This window comes from Saccostrea echinata, unplaced genomic scaffold (genome assembly GCF_033153115.1).
Source record: "Saccostrea echinata isolate AGI-Se365-2 ecotype Australia unplaced genomic scaffold, CSIRO_AGI_Sech_v1 ptg000029l, whole genome shotgun sequence".
NCBI lineage: Eukaryota > Metazoa > Mollusca > Bivalvia > Ostreida > Ostreidae > Saccostrea > Saccostrea echinata.
The window spans coordinates 35,468,881-35,491,609 of record NW_026889778.1 but is presented as its reverse complement, the minus strand read 5'-3'; the positions used below and the strand labels follow the sequence as shown (position 1 = coordinate 35,491,609).

General features: G+C 32.6%; 2 protein-coding genes across 2 annotated transcripts; both read right to left on the bottom strand.

Moving 5' to 3' along the window:
- Nucleotides 1-916: 916 nt before the first annotated feature.
- Nucleotides 917-21,195, bottom strand: LOC133194766 (metalloproteinase inhibitor 3-like). Its single transcript, XM_061330674.1, has 3 exons — nt 21,093-21,195; nt 1,588-1,712; nt 917-1,491 (listed from the first exon to the last, which is right to left on the bottom strand). Exons 1-3 carry the CDS (start codon nt 21,193-21,195, stop codon nt 1,336-1,338), a joined length of 384 nt encoding a protein of 127 aa, XP_061186658.1. The 3' UTR covers nt 917-1,335.
- LOC133194264 (uncharacterized) lies at nt 7,463-14,877 on the bottom strand. Its single transcript, XM_061330256.1, has 4 exons — nt 14,871-14,877; nt 8,540-8,622; nt 7,771-7,808; nt 7,463-7,598 (listed from the first exon to the last, which is right to left on the bottom strand). The coding sequence occupies exons 1-4, from the start codon at nt 14,875-14,877 to the stop codon at nt 7,463-7,465; spliced, it is 264 nt and encodes an 87-aa protein (XP_061186240.1).
- Nucleotides 21,196-22,729: the final 1,534 nt, after the last annotated feature.

The following is a 22,729-nucleotide window of genomic DNA, read 5'->3' as shown; positions in this document are numbered from 1 at the left end:
ATAGGTTCCCGGTCTTGTAAACTCAATTCCTTTTGACAGTCAAACGGACCCTCCCAGCCCCTTCCCCTATCCAAAGATGATGGTCTTAATATGGGATTCAGGATGTAAGCCAGCCCATGGAACTATGTACTATTATAACAGTATTATAATCGTTTTTCCCAATTCTGACCGGGCTAATTAAATAGGTTCCCGGTCTTGTAAACTCAATTCCTTTTGACAGTCAAACGGACCCTCCCAGTCCCTTCCCCTGTCAAAAGAAGGTTTAAATATGTTATCCAGGGTGTTAGCTTGGCCCTGGCACTATTTTTAACCTTTAAATGGTATTATAACCATTGTCATCATTTTGATCTGACTAGTTACATTGGTTAGGGGTCCTCTCTCTTTATTTTCAGTGATATCTTTGCTTCGCTTCTTTAACATGTATTATAATGAGTCATTCAAGTTTTTAAAAAAAAAATTATTAGGAAACTTACAGTAATTTGAATAGGGAACCGGCCTCAGAATGCGGTTCGCCATTCGAATAGTGAATAGGGAAAAACCTTCTAACTTCTGATTGCTCAAAACAGTATACATTTTGGTGTTCTTAGTGTATTGAAAGTGCATGTATTTCCTTTTGTGTTGTCTATCGCGCCGTGACAATGTTTCGTGTGTGTCTATAGGGGTTGAATGTTGTAGATTTCCAGCGGATTTCATAAAGAAAATTACATTGAATGTAAATATTACGATATAGATTAATTTTTTATTTAATCAAATGGCGCGTTACAACCAAAATTATAATTCATATGACAGTAACATGAAAAATTTAATGTAAAGAATTTACAGGCAAATTTTTATATGTGTAAATTGAAAAAAAAGGAATCATTAAAAAATGCATTATGATTCTTCCATTACCAACTGATAATCTGTATACGTTTGTCATAATGCAAATGATGTACATGTATAATGACATAAATTCCTTAGATATAATTAAATAGATTTGTTATGTCATTCTGAGTATTTGCATGTGCTTGTCGAGCACCTAAATTCCTCATGGTATATTTATGCTTTACGGAATATGACCTCTCACACTCAAGATTAATTTCAAATTCATTATTGTATAAACTGTTGGTACATTGATTGTTTTTGAAAAAAATATTCCCAGTCATGCTCGAAGTCATGGTGAAGTGTGCCCTCAATAAAATTAATGAATTATAAAGACAAGACCTTATGTTAAAAATATTTGTTCAGCGAGATCAGAAAAGTCGTAATATAGTAAGCGTAAAAGAGATTTTAATTATGATGATATCATTACTGTTACAATAAATTCATATTAACTTTAATTTACTTTCCATACTGCTATAATAGATCACAGGCCGGAGAAGTCCACATGCAGTTGGAATTAACTCTCCCACAGGAATTAATGTCATGGAAGCAATTGAAATTTGATCTGATGACGCACTCATTTCCTCTCACAGCTTGGCAATTTCTTACGCCGAATGTGCAATCCAAAATCTATTGACGAACGATAAATCCTGATTAATTTTTTTTTTTATTAAAAAATGGTAACTTTTACATTTGTATAGTATTTAAGAGTAAAGATTGTGTTACCTTGCAGGTACAACTATTTTTATAAATGTCGAGATCCAGTGCTCTTCTTTGGTATTGCGTTAGTAAAGAAGTTTCAGTATTCCAGGCGCATAAATTGGTTTCCCATACCCCCTGAGTGTTGACACCTGAAAAAATGAGTATCAGGTAACAATATGGAAAAGAAGAAGTATTTGTGCCGAACTCCAAGGAACGCATGTGCATCTGCACGTGTTGCCTGCTCTTGCATCAAAGATAAATAGCACTTAAGCATGATCAACTATTTATTCACATTATAAAAAACTAATATATGATTCTGTCTTTGAAAGCTTAAGTGAATAATCGAATTGAAATTAGTAGAAACTAGAGGTACTGTGAGCATCGTACAATGATACCCCACTCCCATATGAGTATAATGGCATTTTTTTGTTATGGGAAACCCGAAAAATCAGTCTGATCAGAACATAATAAACGAGGCGAACTATTGGACTATGTAATAAAGATTCTATGAAAGTCTTACCAGATTGTATTTGATATAGTAAGAGTAACAGCTAAAAGAGATGGATACCCCAATAATATAGAAAGAATGGTTGTGTCCGTGTTTTGCTATAGGAAACTGCAAAAAATTGTCCGATCGACATATAAATTATTAGGTGCACAATGGCATTATGTAATAAAGATTCTGTGAAAGTCTCATTAAATTCTAATCAGTGGTAAAGGAGGAGTTGTAAATTAGAGATGGATACCCCCAAGTGTTACGGACGTACGGAGAGAAGGACGGACACCCCCACCCTTACATGTATAGGCCCCCACTTTTCCACCTTAAGGTATAATTATAATGAATTATCAATTTATTCGTGTTCTGTTCAATTAAAAAAAAAATGCCTAGGATTTGTAATTTGAAAGAGATTATAGTCTGACCTTCCTTATATTGGATTTTACTTGATGTATTCTGATTTGATATACTCATCTCGATTTATTTTCATAAAACTATAACCAAATGCATTTAAATTCTGTTTTGTGTGGTAAATGTATATCATTCTGTTTGCAAGTGCAGTGTCATTAACTTAAGGTAACAAAATGTAATTACATTTTATTACTATTACCTTAATGACACTGTGAGGTAGATATTTCATAATTAGCATATGCTAGTTATCAAATATCTACCTCTCATTTAAAGCTGAACACAACTCGTAAATAGACAAACGTCTTATTAGTTTTCCTATCTCCTGATCTCCGATATGAGCACAGGAGTATATCCTTCGTTACAGCTGACTGCTTTCTTGTCACGGGCATCTGCGTGGAATGAACGACACTTCTCTTGTTGGTAATTTTACAGTTTATTGCAGTTTACGTGTTCGTCTGTTTGTACTGCACTGACCTGTGCAACTGATGTCATTTTCTTTGGTAACTTTCTCCTGTTGTGGAAGAAACATAGCACACAGTTACTTTTGTCAATACAGAGAGTTTTACAATGGCTATATAGAATACATCCGTCCACACCGGTGAGAACTGATTACACTGAACGGCTTATATAGGGGCCGTACAGGTATCGGGAAATGCAGGGTAATATGGCACACAAACATAGCTTTCTGCTTTTTACGAATCGTGTTCAGCTTTAAGACATAATTTAACAGTTCTGAGTAATCTTGAATTAGTAGGTAAAGGTCAAGGTAAGATGGATCGTTTGTGTGGTATTTTTCAAAATATTCTACAACAAAGAGTGCACATGCTAATAGTGCAGACTTGTCTCTTAAAATTCAAAGAATAAAATACTGTAATCGGATGCATGGACTAGTTTGAAAATACGTCAAGGTCAAGTTCAAAAGCTACTTTGTCGGTAACATTGGTATTTTACAAACACAATTGTACCAAGAGCAATACCTGAGCTAAATATCATATCCTCACCTCTTACAGTTTTCAAGATATAATGTGTTATAGACAAACGGACTAACAGCTAGGCTAGGCAGAGACAGACAGAAAGACGTATGGTAAAGTGATCCTCAAGTGTCGTTCTGATCTGCAGGCGACACAAGAAGAAAATTTATCCTGTGTATGCCATTTTGCATAAAACGTATCTCCAATATTTTTCTTAATATTATGTTTGTTTGTTTGTTGTTAAAAGATATTGATTTGTTCTATAACCTCATTTATACGTAATAATGATAGATTTGAAAGCAGATACTTCTCTCTCTCTCTCTCTCTCTCTCTCTATCACTTAATTTCAGAAACACCGATGTCTAAATAATACCTGAAATGATGTATTCTTTATTTAATTCAAAGTATGAGCCACAGGCAGCGGAGGATGAGCTGGTTTTAATGGTTCGGATTATCGCCTGCTGTCTATAACGTCTGCTGTCACTCTGTCATGTAAAGTGTAAAACGGAGAGTCATGGAATCTAATGTGAAAAATGAGCAACTACATCAAAGCTCGATCGTCATTTACTTTTATAATCAAGAACATATTGTTTGTGGATTTCGATTTGTGATGACAATAAAAAAATTTTTAAAAAAAAAAGTGGTTATCAAAAGAGTATTAAATGCCAAAATCTACAAGATTATTACATGTAGACAATTATGAATAACTTTATCATGTATATGATAGAAATAAAACCTTGAAGTCTTGGAGTATTATAACACTGTATACAATATCCAATCCCTTGTTTACGGTCCTTCGACTAATGATCTTTGCCTGGACAACTGACATCAAAACATTCGGTTATTAAGTCAAAATTGTAAATGGAAATTATTTAGCACAAGAACATTAAGGATAATAAAAAAAGGCAGATATATATAATTTTTAAAGGTTGGTTATTTGATGTAACAATCTTGAATTTGATTTTGAAATTTGAAAGGAAACCGCGATTTTTATAAAGTCAGTTTAAGATTTTGTATAAACAATAACTTACCAAAATGTGAGTTGCAAAAATGTTCCTGAGGATGTTGGGGAAGACACTTACAAGCTTCCGAATCAGCAAAGAAAGCAAGAAACACTACATAGATAATCAAAGTTCTCATTGTAGGGCCTGACAAATAACGATAGGTAACCTCCATATGCTTACAATTTATTATGCACTTTAAACAGGATTTTACAAAAAAATCTTTATTCTTTATTGACGTTTAATAACAAGCTGTTAAGAATCTGCACTCTGTCGCCAGAAGGATGTAAAAAGTGCAAATCGTGTTAAAAAGACGACTGTAAATCTTCATTTAAAATTCACCACAACTGTTTTTTTAACAATTAAATACACAACCAATGCCTGTTTTATCATAATTTATGCATGTTTGTTCCACAAGTGCATCAATACAAAATGAGTGATTGATTGTATGTAGATTTACGTCCCATTAGAGAATTTTTTACTCATATAGAGATGTCACCATATACCGGTAATGGGCTTCAAATTAAGACCTTTACTCGGCACTTAGGGCCATTGAGCAGTGAGGGATCTTTATCGTGCCAACGCCTGCCGTGACACGGAGCCTCGGTTTTTTCGAAGGACCCGCAGCAGTCACTTCAAAGTGCCGAGCGCCTGGCGAAGGAACAGTTGCTACCTATGTTTTATTGACTTAGGTCAGTCGCGGCCGAGATTCGAACTCACGGCCTTCAGATCACGGAGGGAGTGCTCTACCGACTGAGCTACCGTGACGGCTCAATACAAAATGATATTTACGTACAAAACATATGTATAAAATGAATTTGTAATTTAAAAGTAAGTACAGGGATACTTAATTCTTTAATCAAAGATTAGATTATATCGTATTTCCTCAAATAAATCTTATCTTTCATACAAGAACTGGCAAAGTAGCAAGAAATGATCAATTAATGAAATTATACCATTCTTCTTTTTCAGGAGTTGTTCTAGTATTTGTTGTATGTGTGTGTGTGTGGGGGGGGGGGGGTGGGGGTGGGGGGGGGGGAGGTGGGAGTGGGGGTAAGACTTGAAAGAATAAAGTGTAAAGGATGCACTAGAATAACCTCTACACGTTGATAGGACAATTTCTCTCCTTTCTGCGGAATTTTAGCCTGTGAGATTTCGTGAGTGAAAAAGGTGTTTTAAACACATGTATTTGGAAGCGCAGAGGAAGCGCCCCCAAAATCGATTTTTTTCCTTTGCGATTTTAAGGAAGGTACTTACTCGCAAAATTATACCTTTTTAAAAAACCTATCTGCCTTTCTGCGGATTTTTAGTCCGTGATTTCATATGCAGAAAAAAAATTGGTTCTTACTTTCTCCATAAATTTTTTTTTTATTTTTATGTCTTGGAGGAAACACCGAAAATCTGTTTTTTTTTATTTTCGATTTTCAGGCAGAAACTCACTAGCAGAATGATGCGGTTTTTTTTTAAAAAAATTCCGCACTGATTTACTAGTACCTCTAAAGCACACACACAGTAGCTTAGGTCTTCAATATTTTTAAAAATTTAGATAAGTGTGTCAAACATCATACAAATGCAAACGTTTAATGAGTAGAAAATTTAAGATAATAAAAAAAGACAGCCTTTATTATAGTATTATAGTAAGTATAATTGTAAGATAAGTATATATAGATCACGTTTCGGGTACAAGGTAGTTAATGTTAAAATTATCAATTTTTTAGACAACTTTTACTTAATCTACATAAAGGGCTCACATCGAATGAGATAAGTCAACAGATGTTTTTTTTACTCCTCTAAAATGCACCTGATCCTATTTTTGGATTTCCCGGCCAAAGGGTCTTGTCTTCCTGTTCTGAATATGTATATAATGTGGTTCAACTGCATTCTTTAGGGTGATCGCTGTTCTTATATACAAATAATGTCGCCTCTGATAAGAAGGTGAAAATATTCGATTGTTTATCAACGCCGGACAACAAAAGACGGAAATAAATAGATTCAACTAGATGACACAACGATCTTCCAGATTTTTTACTCATTTATAAAAGATCATTTTATTTAAATTATCAAATTTTATGAATGAAACATTTTTTTTCTAATGTCGAATGTTCGTAATGTTGGCAGTGTTAAAGTACATACTCCTTCTCACAGTGATCATTCTGATGATTCAATTTTTGTCCGATCATGGACCTTTGCTTCGAAATAAAGGCAGAAGCTGGTTAAAAATGTAAGACTTTAAGTTCAAGGTGACACAGACTAGCAATATGGCCCAAGTGCCTCTGGTGGTTGAAGGTATCTTTTAATTACCATTTGGTCATACATAATAAAAGAAACGTAAAGATAGAAATGGTCCCCAAAAAAAACATAACAATTCTGTCCAATTGTTTTATAACTACTGAACAACATCCATTTCTGCATTTATGTAAAATAAAATTAAGTATTAATTCAAGAAATATAGTTAATGTACAAAGTAATACACAATGTTTAAAAACTGTCAGATTGATTCTCCGATTTTTCATTACTACTCTACTGTATATTTTTTAGACAATCACAGTCAATAGCTAAATGAAAGTCCCTGTGCTTTTCTCAGAAACATAGATGTATACATTGTCTCTTTTCTTTATCTCTTTGTTGTTTTCTTTCTACTTCTTATACCGTCTGTTTCCGGAGCATGCAGTGGAAATCCACCTGCAACTAGAACCGACTCTTCCACAAGTGTTACTGTCGTACAAACAACTGCCATTGCTGTCAGAACTGATGACGCATTCATTTCTTGTCGCGACTGAGGGACAGTCTGTTCCAGGAAATGTACAGTCTATAACCTATTAAACATACAGTAAAATTGTCTATATATAACACATTGTCCTACAAAAAAGTAAAGGAAAAAAAAAGGGAACTTGTAAAAAAAAATTTGTAAGAACTCTCTGTTCTGGTATTGTAAGGATAATAAACTGGATAACTGAATTATATTACAAAAAAAGATTGAAATTTACTACATCTTGACGGTAATAAACTATATTACTGGGCTATTGGAATAAGAATTGCAGCCCATTGCAGTCACAGTTATTCTTGTAAATGCCTAGATATAGAGCTGTCCTTATGTATGGTGTAAGGTATTTCACTTGTGGAGAAAAGTTGCATAAACTTGTAGTCCATTTACCGCTGTTTAAGAAATTGAAATTTCAGAGTCAGTTTTGATAAATTCATCATTGTACAGCATTATTTTCGTTGAAAGCCATAAATGAAAATACAAGTTTGAAGAAAAGCATTCCAGGGAATTAGTTTCATGGCATGTATAGGGGAATGTAAAGATGATAATTTCTCTTATGTTTACAAGATGTGCGGTTTCTGATTAACATAAGCGTTATAAACCTGTAATGATGTAGTCATGATTCAGTTCAAAAACTCTTCCACAACTTGCTCCTGATCCGCTGGTGTATATCTCTTGTGTTCCATGATTGGGTCGGGAACTGCTCTGAAATGAAATACTATTTCTACATATATATACATTTACAAAAACTATTAACGAAATAATAGTGATTTGGTATTTGTCGCGAAGTCATAGAATATTATTTTTTCTTCAAAAATTTATATAACAGATTGTGCACACTTTATTGATGCTTAAGCAGAAATTTAGCACAGTTTTCTGTTCAAGTCATTCTTATTCTTGCATTCTCTCCAAAATCCACACTTTTATGTATACATTAAAATTCAGAGCAAAAACATGAAAAAAAAGAATCTCTCAACAAATTCCATATAAATATTTTGGATATTGATTATTTCATTATTTATGATTGGTTTACATTGTTGTGTGATCAATTGAAATGAAATCCAGTGGATTCACAGAAAAAGTTCTACTTCATCTGATCGACGCTTCAAGCAATTTTGTATCTATTCTTATACATAGAATAAGTTTGTATTTAGAGGTAAACTTTCATGATAAATATGTGATATAAAAATTATTTAATAAAGTCTTCGATAATTGTTTTAAGGAATTTTATTCATTATTATTTTCGAGTATACTATGTGCTTCATGTTAAATAAAAAAAAAAACATCAAAAATGAGAAATTATAGTTATGAAGACATTTATTTTTAATTGTACCTTAAAGTCCCATAGTATTTTAACCGTGTATACCACCTCCATGTCGCTCCTGAAATCTCTTTTAAGAATTGTAGCCCGCACAACTAAAAAAAAGAATCATTATTTAAATGATCACACAAATGAAAATAATTTATTATTTTCATACTATATATGTAACTTTCCATTGTTTAGAAGTGTATTTGTATGATTGTTCTTCATACGTACTGCGGTAATATGTTGATAAGCTTTTCTATGAAAGAAAAATACCAACAGTAATAATATACAATTAAATTCAAGTATTATAACAGTGACTGAAATTTTAACGAAGAATAAGTTATGTTAAAAATTTAAAGTATAGAATTAAAAAGGAACATTTTGAAAGACCTGTATTCTATTCATTTTTTAAAACCATGAGAAATGTTGTTAAGAGGTCATGAATAAATCAATAAATATTTGAAATTAAGTGGACTGAAAATTACAGTTTCCTAATACTGTATTATGACATATTGAATCGAAAATTGTTGATAATTACCGAATATTCAAACTGAAACAGAAGATCATTTTTTTCCTATTTTTAAATATAAATGTTAAAAAATATTATAAAATAAATGGAATAGTTATTATTGGAGCAATAAATAAATGAATAAATACCCCCCCCCCCCCCCCCCAAAAAAAAAAAAAAAAAAAAACAACTCAAAAACATGTACCAAGAATCACATAATTCAGATAACCATGCATAATAAAACATAACTTATATACTTAAGTTCTAAACCTTATTATTCAACAGCTGTAGGGTATTTCATATTTTGAATAAGATTATTGAGGAGAAAATGTGCTCTTCAAATTCGATCAAAAGAAATTTTAAAAGTTGCAATCATGCTCAAAGAAAGTTTGAAGAAGTATTTTTACTTAATAAATAGCTCCCGACAATTATATGCGTTTTCATTCAGGTGATGTTTTTTAAACCTGTACAATTTTTAGCTATGATATTTTAAAGAAAGCTGAGCAGTACCGTATATTAATGCTTTAGTGTTGCCTGCACAACAACAACAACAATGATAATAATAATAATGATAATAATAATAATAATGAAAACTTACCAAAATCAGAAGAACAAAAATGCTCCTGGGGGTGGAAGGGTATACATGTGCATGTTTCAGAAGAAGTTATGTAAACGGCGAAAGATACTACAAAGAAAACAAATTTCTCATCTTTGTTTCTACAGTTGAAGGCGATACATGAAACAATTTCTTCTCAAATGCTCACACATTTATATTTTTTAAGCGGATATCTCATGTTCAGAACATGTTGTTAACGTGTTCATTTTGCACTGTGGTAGAGGCATGTGAAACCAGTAATTATGGGGAAAATTAAGTATAATTGGTAAAAGAAAACATCAAAAGGCTCTCAACATGTAATAGAAAATGTTAAGATCTTATTAAAGTAAAACCACAACCAAAATTGTATTATTCTAAAAATTGAAATTTAATGTTAATTACATGTATTGGTACCAAACAGTGACCTTCAAGGTGCCTCTTATTCGAATAAGAGACATGTAACTTAACACTTTAACGTCAATGACAAATGGCCATATTCAAAGCATGTCAGCATTTTTTAGGGAGGTTAACAACTATTGTATGCAGGGTTCAAACAATTTTTCTTCTGTGTTAAATTGAGAATTAGAGTAAAGAACCAATCTTTCCTAGAAAACTTTCCTAAAAAGTGAACATTTAAAACAAGAGTAGTAATAAAAGATTTAGAAAGGTACGTTTACATGCAATTTCTGGGCCATTAGTTATACATAATTGTATCTTTGTTCTAAGGGTATTAATTCAAATAAAGATTAAAAGTCTTTTCAATCTAAGATTATGTTCTATTTTATAGCTAGTAAATCAATAAAAAAAAAAAAATGTACAGTATGTTATGAGATTTTTCAAAGCTAACCCATGTCTTTTATCTCAATATATAGAACTCATAAATTTAATAGTCGAAGATAGAAAAAAAAAATCAAGGAGGAATCTGAAAATGAGTAATGTAGAGATAAAGCACGGTTAATTATAGACATAGATTTAAAAAAAAAAAAAGCAATACATTCTTAAAGTTCGTGAGAAAAGAATCAAATTGATTTATCCTTAAAAATATCTCATAATTGTTGCAACGCGAAATGTAATAACAACGCAAAATGTAATAAACCGGGATTATTGCATTTTGCGTTATTACATTTTGCGTCGATATCAACGCAGAATGTAATAACGCAAAATGTAACAACACACTTTTAAGAATTTTTACATTTTGCGTTATTACATTTTGCGTTAAGATCAACGCAAAATGTAATAACGCAAAATGTAATAACACGATTTTTGGATTATTACATTTTGCGTTGTTACATTTTGCGTCGAGATTAAGCAAAATACAACAACGGAATTACACATTTTTGGTCAGTCAGATTGAGAATAATTTTCAGTTGAGTTGTGGATGAAGAAAAAAACGGAAGGAAAATAAAACAAAAAAAAATCATGCTTATTCTTACAATAGATCTGATTTCATCATATTTTGATATCATTAGCCATTTAAAATCAGTTGATATTCAAATCATAGATGTTACAAATTAGAAACGTGCGTGTACACGTGTGTGTGTGTGTGGGGGGGGGGGGGGATTTCGTTGATCAGTGTATCGGTTTGCTTTTGCTTTTTCATAAGCACATGTACGAAATTTTGACAAGAATTCTATTTATTTTTACTGGCAAGTGTAAATATAGCGGGAAGGTGGTTTCTTGACAATTAAGATAGCACGCTGCTTTACAAATCATGTGCATTGCAGACCAGCAAAAATAAAATTCTCTCTCTCTCTCTCTCTCCAATAATAAAGTGGATTGGTTCTGCATGCGCATAAAAATACAATGATTAACATACGAAGTAACCCCTACCCCCCGCTTCTCCTCACCAGACACACACACAGACATGCACTTTTAATTTGCTAACCAATGTACACATGCACGTTGTACATGCATATCAAAAGCTTTTAATGGACCCATGAACAATCTTTGGTAATCAAGAATGTCAGTGATGGATATATAGTACAGACTGATTTATAAACAGACATGTCAATCAAAGTTAAGTTAACGTTTTATAAGTATTCAATAAAAATGTTAGAAACAGAGTTTAAAAATATACAATTAGATTTAGTAATGTTCGTTAAAGACGTAACGTTTGTTTAATAATCTAAGGTCTCTCTGTTTAGTAAATCGAGTTTTCTCATTGTTATATGTTTAAATCAATTTTGCGATGTTTCGCGTGGAAAACAATACAAAAAAATAATTATATTTGTTTTATTACATTTTGTTTTATTACATTTTGCGTTTTCTTCAATGCAAAAAATAAGTAACACAGAATGTAACAACCAAAAAGTGCATTATAACATTTTGTGTTAATCCCAACGCAAAATGTAATAATCCAAAAATCGTGTTATTACATTTGCGTTATTACATTTTGCGTTGATCTCGACGCAAAATGTAATAAAGCAAAATGTAAAAAATCCCGGTTTATTACATTTTGCGTTGTTATTACATTTCGCGTTGTAACACATAATGTATTTCAAATAGCCAAACACCAACATATTCGTTCAGAAATGACAATGTGAAGACAACGGACAGCGATCGATCTAAAAAAAAAAAATCTACAAACAATACAAATTTGTAAATAGGGCATAGAACACGGATCTCCGGAAATTCCAGAGGTAGGATCAGGTGGTCAGATTTGACCTTAACCCATTTCAAAGAACAATGGTCAAAATTATAAATCACACTCTGATCACAATCAATTATTCTCTAACTTATAATATTATTTCTCAATTAAAAATTATGAATCATACAAAAAATACTATTCAGATTAAAAGCAAAGCTTAAATTTATCTAACGATTAATAAAATACTGCGATTCAGCAAGAATCAGTAAAACTCCTTGATCTGAAATCATGCTAACTAGAAACTTCTTGATATTTAACCTTTCAAGTTTTTTTTGTTGTATTTTTGCACCTAACGTAAATTAACATAAACCATTGAAATATAATGCAATATCATGTCCAATGAAAAACTTAAGCACTCAAGGAATAATCATTGATTATCTTTAAAAAGGAGTGTTTAACTGCACTGTACTGGACAAAGATGAGATTAAAACCTATTGTGCATAATGCCATTTTCTCTCTAAAAGTGACGAAAACCCATTAGATAATTTTGAAATTAGTATTTGAGGGCCATTTACAATTTACATTAACAATATGGATTTCTGTCATTTAGATTTAAGAGACACTCTTCAGTTTTTCATAATGGAAATTCAAATTGAGTAGAGATTTTACGAAGGAAATTGTTCAACATAGAACATATATTTCTTTTAGAGAAAATGATCGACAAGTGTAAATCAACATTAATTTTCCTATTTTTTCTTGAAGTCGGCAGACTTTGAGTTAGGCTGCGTCACAAAAAATGTACATTTTGATTTTTAAAAAAAAATGATAATGAGTATTTGATAGAATAAATTTATTGTAAATTCTAGGTCATACAGGGAGAAAAAAAAAAGATTTATAGAAGCTGAATTTATATCATGTCAAGAACATAATCAGTCTTGTGGAAATGTATCTTATAATAATGCCATATTGCTTTCATTATTGAAATTTTACCAATACAAATTCAAAAAAAAGTTAAGTTCCTTACATAAAAGTAAAATAAAGACATCCTTCACATTTTAAACAAGTTTTGATTGCTACTCAGTGTTATCCTAATTTCGGGCATTTCAGCTTTTTTATTGTTACATGTAATAAACTATACGGTAAAAAATATTTATAAAGAGAGAGAGAGAAACCTCTGCTTTTAAGTCACCAGAGTCACTCAGGTTACCTATCCTACCTGTTTCCATCCGTTGTCTTGCATCGAGCGTCGTCTGTCCGTGAGCATTTTCAGCTTCGTTCTTTGAACCGCAGAATTTTGGTATATAATGAAATATGGAGATAACGAACAGTAATGAAGCTCAAAAGTTCATTGAAACAATGCAAATCGGGAGCAGAGCAAACACGGACCTCTAAAATACATCAGAGGTGGAATTAGGTACCATGGAGAAGTAAGCATTCCCTGCTGACCGGTCACACCCGCTGTGTGCTTCTTGTCATGATCGGGAAAACGGAAAAACCCGTGCGCAATTCAGTGTTCAAATAATGGCCAAACTATTAGTATGAGAAACGTCAGTATTTTGTAGGCCTAACTATTAGTATGAAAAACGTCAGTATTTTGTATGAGCGGAAAACATTTTGAATTTCTCGTTCTCTGTCTCCCTGGAGTATACGGAGTGTGGCTAAACCATTGAATTTAATTCAAAATCTAAAAAAAATCTTCTTTACTCCTGGGCATCAAGCAGCCAAACGATTAAAGGGTGCGCATGATTATAATTATAATAAGCAATAAGCCATCTATAAAAATTGTGAATTCATGATCAAGGGGTTCAAGGTTCAGGCACAAGGTGGGACTAAGTTGGTCATATATTGAAAAGGTATTTATTTGGAAAAAAAAATTCTTCTTTACTCGTTAATATCAAGCAGGCAATCTCTATTCATGTTTATAATTAGTACTCAACTTTTTTTTTTATCAAAACTGAGATTCATACCACCTAGGTACATGGTACAGGCCCTACGGTCGGGCTTAGTTAGTTACATGTTGAAAATTATTACATCTTTGAAATCTTTGTTCTTAAAGGACATTTAATGGGCAAACAAATTTTAAGATTAATATGAATGCATACATGTACCCCTCTATCAAAATTGTAAAATAAAAAAGGAAAAGAATGATTAGTAATAGATTAATTTCACATATATATAAGTGTTATATATAAAAAAAAAGTTTGACTGTCAATACTTTCTGCCTTTAAATGGCTCTTCAGACAGTTACAAAATAAATTACAAATTGTTAGTAAGGTTCATAATAACACTAAAATGTAGCATTATAATACAAACAATTAAAATCATAAATTATTAAGAAAAAATCAAATGGAAAACAATTGAAGTAAATTCTAAAGCAATTATGTTCTATTAAGTTTTGGATTAAGAGATCTAATAAAGTAGTCCTTGTTTGGTAATCTGGATATTTCACAGTCATTGTGCTCTTTATAAATTGGAAATATTTTAAATTTGTCTTTCCCAAAGATAACAAAGTGCTCACTGCACGGCGTATTTCTTATGTTAGGGTCCCGAATTTGCTATTTAGAGACGTATATACACGTGCTTCCAGTTTGCCGGTTTGTCCTATGTTGTACTGGCTATTTATTACAGGTTGGACAAGTCTGACATCTTAAAACATTTTACGACTTACAGGTCATGTTAGCGTTTGGTGCAAATTTTGAACAACATTTTAGAGGGTTTTTTTTGCAGCCCTCTTCCTGATATTGTCATACTCCACAATGTAGGTCACCAAACATTTTAACGAATTGAGGATTTTCCTCTGCAAATCTGGCTCTGGTTAGGTTTTTAAGATTGGGTGCTTGTCTCCTGCTATTAATTATATGTGACTCTTTCAAGTTTTGGGATTGTTTTAAAATGAGAAACTTCTCCAAGCTGTTCTCATCTTTTTTTGTAAGGTATAATTTACGAAACCACAATACAGATATATATAAACTCAGAAATTTTTAACTACAAGGTTACTATATTTGTATTATATACTGAAAGGAAAAAGAAACGCAGGGTAAACTTTTTAGGTAAAATAAGGTTAAATATTTTAGACGTACTCTCCAGTTATCCTATTCAACATTTAAAATCATCTTTAATAAAAATGTAACCAAAATCTCATTTGATTTTCCCCAATAATCCATGAGTTATTGAAACTCATATGACGGTACCCCAAAAAAAAGTGAAAAATGAAAATTCTCATTATCTCACATGTCTCTATCGTGCATCTATCACAGTCTTGATTCTCTTATGCATGGAGCTGTTTATAAGTGTGTTTATCCTTCTAATAAGGTTATTATTCAACCCTTCCGAGAAGGCAGCCCTTAGTTCATTGAGACCAGCTTGGGCATTTGAAACCCTATCGTCCACGTAGTCCCACAGACGTTTGATGCGAAAAAGATGGACTTGACAGAGACCAGTCAAGTGGATAAATGTGATTGTTTGCGAGAAAATCCTGACAAACCCTGGCAGCATTGGGAGGGGGTTAACATGCCCAAAAAATAGGTAAACGACGCACGCATGCGCGAGTTAGAGGAACACTTACGTAAAGTTGACGAGCTCACAAGCCAAAATCGCGCTATCAATTTCCTTCAGTTTTGGGGTGAATAAAACGATTATGATAGCCTGCTGTATTAACAGCAGTTTTAGGGTAATGTGATGGTAACTATACAAGTGGCAGGATGAATAGCCCGATCTTGACGTGAACGTACAAGTGAAGAAGTTTCATTGGTCTTTCATTGATACAAAATAAGTGAAAGTATATCATGCAATGTTTAGGTTACAATTCTGTAATTTTCCCTTTTAAACAGGTATAGATTTCTGGTAAAATACGAGGGTCATTCAAAAATACGTAGAAAATGTCGCTCTTCGTCATTTTATTTTAAGAAATTAAAGAACAGCGCATTGTCATATGTAAAACATTTATTTTGTTGATGTGAGCAGTTTCATTTTATTTGATCAAATGGAACTAATAATACAATATTTTAAAATCAACATGTTTTGTCACCAATGAGCACGCTTATTGACGTAACGTCAAAACAACGTCAAAATAGTTTCTCAAAAATGCACTACCTCTTCATTTCACATACAGTCTGTGGCGCCTTACACATTTATCTAAAAGGTTTCTATACCACTTTATACTTAGTTTGATAACAGTTATTAGAGTATCAACATAATTCGTCAATGTCTTCAATTTTTTTTTAACACGTAACTCTGCTTTCACTAGTTCCGCAAATGTGAAACGCACATTCCTTTTCATGACGTTATTAACGGTCTTGACCAGATTTTTCCTGATAATTAATTTCATTGGAGGCCGTTCATCATCCAATAAAGAGTCTCTTAAATTCCAAAAAATTGGATCGCTGCTTCGTGACGTCCTGCGACGTCATTTTATTTTTTTTTTTTACTTTTTCAAGAAACAATACTTGTCTTCTGAAATCGATTTCTGTTCAACGAAGCAATACATCACAATTCGGCATATGAAATGACGTAACCATACTAAATTCGAATATTTAATTTTTATTTTGTTTTAACGACCTTTTAAAGAGATATGACTAAAAACACTTTGTACATGTAGTGTATTGCGATCATATTACTAAATTTAAACTTGCATGCTCCTTGACCTCATTTATGTAGTTTTGTATTTTCAATAATTTTGAAATATATAATGAAGTATTTAAATTTTTTGTTCAAATTATTCGGATTTATTAATAAAATGTTTCTATCGAATTTGGTCATAACATGACGTTAAATAAAAAGTTATGACGAAAGTCTATATGTTTTTGAATGACCCTCGTAAATTAAAGTGTACTAACAAAGTTTATAATGTTGCTTTAATTTTGTAAAAGAAATAATTTCATTAGATTGATTTAAGGGCACTAGCTACAAACAATATTATAAAGTTTGGTTATAGAAAGGAGCCTTAAACCTCGTCTGACAAGATTTATTTGTGTTTTTTAAAGGTTATTTTTATTCTGATGGAGAAGGATTTGCAACGGATGCTTTACAATAAACAGTTAAACAAGAAATCCATAGGCCACAACGTTCACCTTACACAGCCCTGTTGTTTTGCACAAGTTTTTTTGCAATATTCATTCATCCAGTATACTTGTATTCCTGTGTGAAATTTTGTTCATCTTTTGTGGCCCCACTCTATATACAGTGGCCGTGATTTGAACAAAAAATGAATCTACACTACCAGATTATGCTTCCACATTAATATGATTCATCATGCTTTGCTATTCTTGGGAAGAGGGGTTTTAAAGATTTTTTCCCTATATAATCCCTACTGGGCCCTACCCCTAGAGACTATGAGCTGAATAATGTACACCTCAGGAAGCTTCCACGTAAATTTCAGCTTTTGTAGAAGACGAAGTTCAGCTTTTCTGGTCCAAAGGGTTCTTGAGAAGAAGATTTTAAAAGATTCTTCCTATATATTTCAATGTTAAATTTTTATTCCGTATTTTGGTCCCATCCTACCCCTGGGGACAAAGAATTGAAAAATTTACAATTTACACTACCCGAGAAAGCTTTCACATTAGTTTCAGCTTTTCTTGTCCAGTGGTTCTTGAGAAGAAAATTTTTAAAGATTGCTTCCTCTATACTTCAATATAAATATAATATGATATTGATTCCCTATTGTGGCCCCTTCTTTCCCCCTAGGGGATATGATTTGAACAATTTACAATCTAAACTACTTCAGGAAGCTTCCACGTAAGTTCCAGCTTTTCTGGTCCAGTGCTTCTTGAGAAGAAGATTTCAATGTAAAAATTTGATTCCATATGTGTCCCCATCCTACCTAAAGGGGGCACATATGGAATCATTTACAATCTACACTAACTCAGGAAGCTTTCACTGTAGTTTCAGCTTTTCTGGTCAAGTTGTTCTTGAAACGTTTTTAAAAGGTTTTCCTCTATACTTCATTATAAAACTTTGATTCACAATTGTAGCCCCACCCTACTCCCAGGGGCCATGATTTGAAGAATTTAGAAATTACACCACCTCAGGAAGCTTCCCGATAAGTTTCAAATGTTTTCGTCCAGTGGTTCTTCAGAAGATTTTTTTTTTAATGATCCCACCTTGGTTTTGCCCTTTCTTTATTATCTCCCTTTGGAAAGGGGTTTCCCCTTGATGATTTTAACAATCTAGAATCCCCTTTACCCAAGTACCAACTTTTTTTAAAATTGCGGTTCTTGAGAAGAAGTTGATAATGTGAAAAATTTACAGACAGACGGACGGACAGACAGACAGCTTGATGGACGGATATTGGACAATTGGTGATTATAAAAGCTCACCTAAACTTTCAGCTCAGGTTAGCTAAAAATGAAGGAGCTCAAGTTCACTTCACCAAATCATATGACTCCCTGTAAGCTGATGAAAGGGAAAACTGATTTTTTACAACCATTTCTTTGACTCTCACTCACCCAGACACATGCTAACATTTTAAGATCTAATTGTTTGGAAAATTGTAGAAAATGTGAGATACTTGTTTTTTCCCGCGTTTCGATAGTCAAAATGGAAAATGTAATAATGACAAGATATTTATAGAAATGTAGGGAGTATTGGTCAGGGATTGACCAATTGAGAAAAAAGCTGAACACGATTCGTAAAAGAAATGTGTCCGCCATATTCGATTGGTCTCTCGCTATATCTGAGGACCCCTATATAAAGCCGTTCACTTAGTCACTGTTCAGTGTAGTCAATCGTCACCGGTGTAGACGGACGTATGCTATACAGCACTCGGTAGCGACACAAAATAACTGTGTACTTCTTCTAATGCAGAAGAGTAAGATACCAAAGAAACTTACAACAGTTGCACAGGTCAGTGCAGTATACAAACAAACACAAATATACGTTACTGCAATAAAATGTAAACAACGGTAATGCAAGATAACCAGCACTAACAAGGGTCGCCATTCCACGCCCTTACCCGTGACAATAAAGCAGTCAGGTGTAACAAATGCGATGAGTATACCCCGGTGCTGATGTCGTAGATAGCAATATCAAAAATGGCGTATGCCTATATACGAGTCGTGTTCAGCTTTAAGTTCGATGTGGAGTAGAGAACTGACTTTAAAAGAATAGTCATTTTAACTCCCCTGCGAATGTTTTTGCAAGTAAATTTAAAGGCAGTTCTCTCTTGGCCCATTCAGAGGTTGTAGGTTAGAAAACAAAACATATTTGACAAAGACACAGGTTTTCTAAATTTTTTTTAAAACAATGTTTTAACTATAGTTTTTGTCTGGTTGGCCAAGATGCTTTTAAAATATTTATCTGCATCACAAAATTATACGCAACAGTTTTTTTTTAGCATTTATCATGGTGTATCTGTTATGTTTTAATCTTTAATGACTGCTATACAAGACATGTTGTAGTTTATTCTTTATAGTATTAATAGAAACTATAAGGCTAATTTTACACGTGTTCAATGGAACGCAAGAAATCATAAAACACCCATTCATAATGAATATTCCAGCCAACTTATAAAATTTACTTGTCCAAACGTTAAATGATCTATATGTATTACTTGATAAATACTACCATGTTCATAAACAAACTTTTAAATTGTTTTGTTGGTCTTTAATTCTGAATGTCTATTTTTTGTCCTTTTTTGTTGTTTTGTTTTGTTTTTGTTTTTGTTTTGCTCCATATTATTTATTTATGCTTAACTGAAGATCATCTATAGTGCTTAAGCTTTAACTTAATTTTCATCATTTAAACTTATATTAAATGCATATTGATAAAGTAATACTTTCTGGCAATATTTCTCAGTCATGCTCGACATAAAGAATAAGTTTATCCCCTTAAAATAAATTATAAGAACACAATATTGTTAAATAAAAACAAACAAACCGCATCTTTTTAGGTACAAGATCAGAAACTGTATCATGCTTATTTGTTAAAATCAAATTAAAAAGTATTTTGACAAACACGTAAATATACAAAGCATAAAAGAAACAGAAATATTGATATTAATTTACTTTCCATACATCTGTGGTATATCACAAGCCTGAGAAGCCCACGTGCACCTGGAACTGACCCTTCCACAAGAATTATTATTATAGTAACAACTTTGATTTGATCTGATGACGCATTCATTTCCTCCTATAACTGGGCAGTTTATTGCACCGGACGTGCAGTCAGAAATCTATAAGTGGAAAACATAACTTTGATGAATTACATGTGTTACCTTGCAGGTACAACTATTTCTATAAATTCCAAGGTTCAGGGCTCTTCTTTGGTATTGTGTGACTAAAGATGTTTCAGGATTCCAGGCGCAAAGGTTTGTTCCCCATTGCCCTTGAGAGTTGAAACCTGTCGTGTCATAAGAAAGAAAAAAAAAATGAAAACTTGTATACACGTACATGTTTATTTTTATTTTTTATTGAATATGTCACTTCTTTGTCATTCTACAAATGTATCTACGATCTGGTTTTTGGTATATATATATATATATATATATATATATATATATATATATATATATATATATATATATATATATATATATATATATATATATATATATATATATATATATATATATATATATATATATATTAAGAACCCGTTAGTCTGTTGTTGTTGTTTTTTTTTTTTTTCGAGAACCCTTTCCATTTACGATAAATGCAGAAGGGTCTATAGCAGCTGACGAAAAGGCAATCAGAGCAGATACTGTAAATTAACGTACGCTATAATTCCACGGAAAAACAATTTCTTTTATTTCACGCAGAATTTTCTTTAGATTGCCATTATGTGCTAGAAATGTACTTTAAGTACACTGGGACAAATTTCCGTGGAAAATTAGTGAACGCCCACATAGCATAAATTAATACCAAGCAGAAAAAGTATTTATACAGTACATACATACCTGAAATGATGTATTCTTTGTTTATTTCAAAGTTTGATCCACAAGCAGCAGATGATGAGCTGGTTTTGATTGTTCGGATTGCCGTTTGCTGTCCATACCGCATGCTGTCTCTCTGTCAAAACGATGAGTAAGTAAAGTAAAAAACAGAGAATCACAAAATGAAAATGTGTCTAATGAACAATAATGCTAAAACTGGCATTTAGTATTACACATCGGGCCTGTAGTGAGCCCCCCCCCCCCCCAAAAAAAAAAAAAAAAAAACTTTTTCGGATTAATTATTTACTTTAGTTTTAGTATGAAAAATGCTCATTCACCACCCCGCCCCTTAGAAATTTCATAATCAAGTTGGTCAGATAAGTTTTTTTATGGTTGTTTTCATCATTATTATTTTTATTTTTGAATTAATACTTTTCAATTTTTCTGTGATTCCTCCCAACACACCTTGAGAAACGCTGCTCTGGGCCTGCAGAGAAGGCCATTATATTTATTTGTGAATTTCAAATTGTGAATTCCTTGTTTGTTTGTTTGTTTGTTGTTTAACGTCTCTCTCGAGAATTTTTCACTCAATGGAGACGCCACTACTTGCCGGTGGAGAGCTGCAAATTTTGTCCTATACTCGGCACTTACGGCCATTGAGCAGTGAGGGATCTTTTTCGTGCCAGCACTGCTGCGACACGGGACCTCGGTTTATACGGTTTCATCCGAAGGACCGGTCTCCTCGTCCCACAGTGGGATTCGATCCCGCGAAGTAAGGATCAACTCCTTACTTCGCGACTCTAGAGCAGACGCTCTAACCACTGCGCCACGCGGGTGACGTGAATTCTTTGATAAAGTAAGTTAAAAAGTATACTTTAAAAAGATAATAGATTTCGAAAAAGATTTAACAATTATGAAATAAAGATAACCTTGAAATCCTGAAGTATTTGAACGGTGTACAAAATATCCAATCCACTGTTCACAGTCCTTCGACTAATGATCTTTGCCTGGACAACTAGCAGCAATTGTGAGAGTAAAATAAAACCATTAATAAAATTCAATATTACTATGTCAAAATTAAGTCAAAATTATTAATCAAATACAACATAGATATACACTGTACTAATGCAAGAGCTTATATGGACAAAAGGGGAAAAAATAAATACTTGTATATTTCGGATCTTCATATAGTTTTGGGTACAAATAATCTTAAAAAATGTTTTCTAAATTGTATTTTGTTTATGAAAATGAAAATCCGCGTAAAACAGACATGTTTCACCTTAAAAGTGATGGATAAAAAGCGCATTAAGTCATTTCTAGTTTTCATATAAAGGATTACTTACCAAAATGTGAGTTACAAAAATGTTCTTGTGGGTGCTGAGGAAGACATGTACATGCTTCTGAATCAGCAATGAAAGCAACGAACAGTACATGTATAATCAAAGTTTTCATTGTAAGGCCTGTCAAATAAAGATAGGAAATCTCCGTCTGTTCACAATTTATACATGTTATGCTCTTCAAGCCGGATTTTACGAGAAAATTTCCATTTTAAAATTACAATAAATTTATCTATACTTTGACGTCAGAAGGATGTAAAATGCACAGTCCAAGAGTGCAAATCGTACAGAAAGGATTGTGCAAAACGTAAAGGCTATTAATCA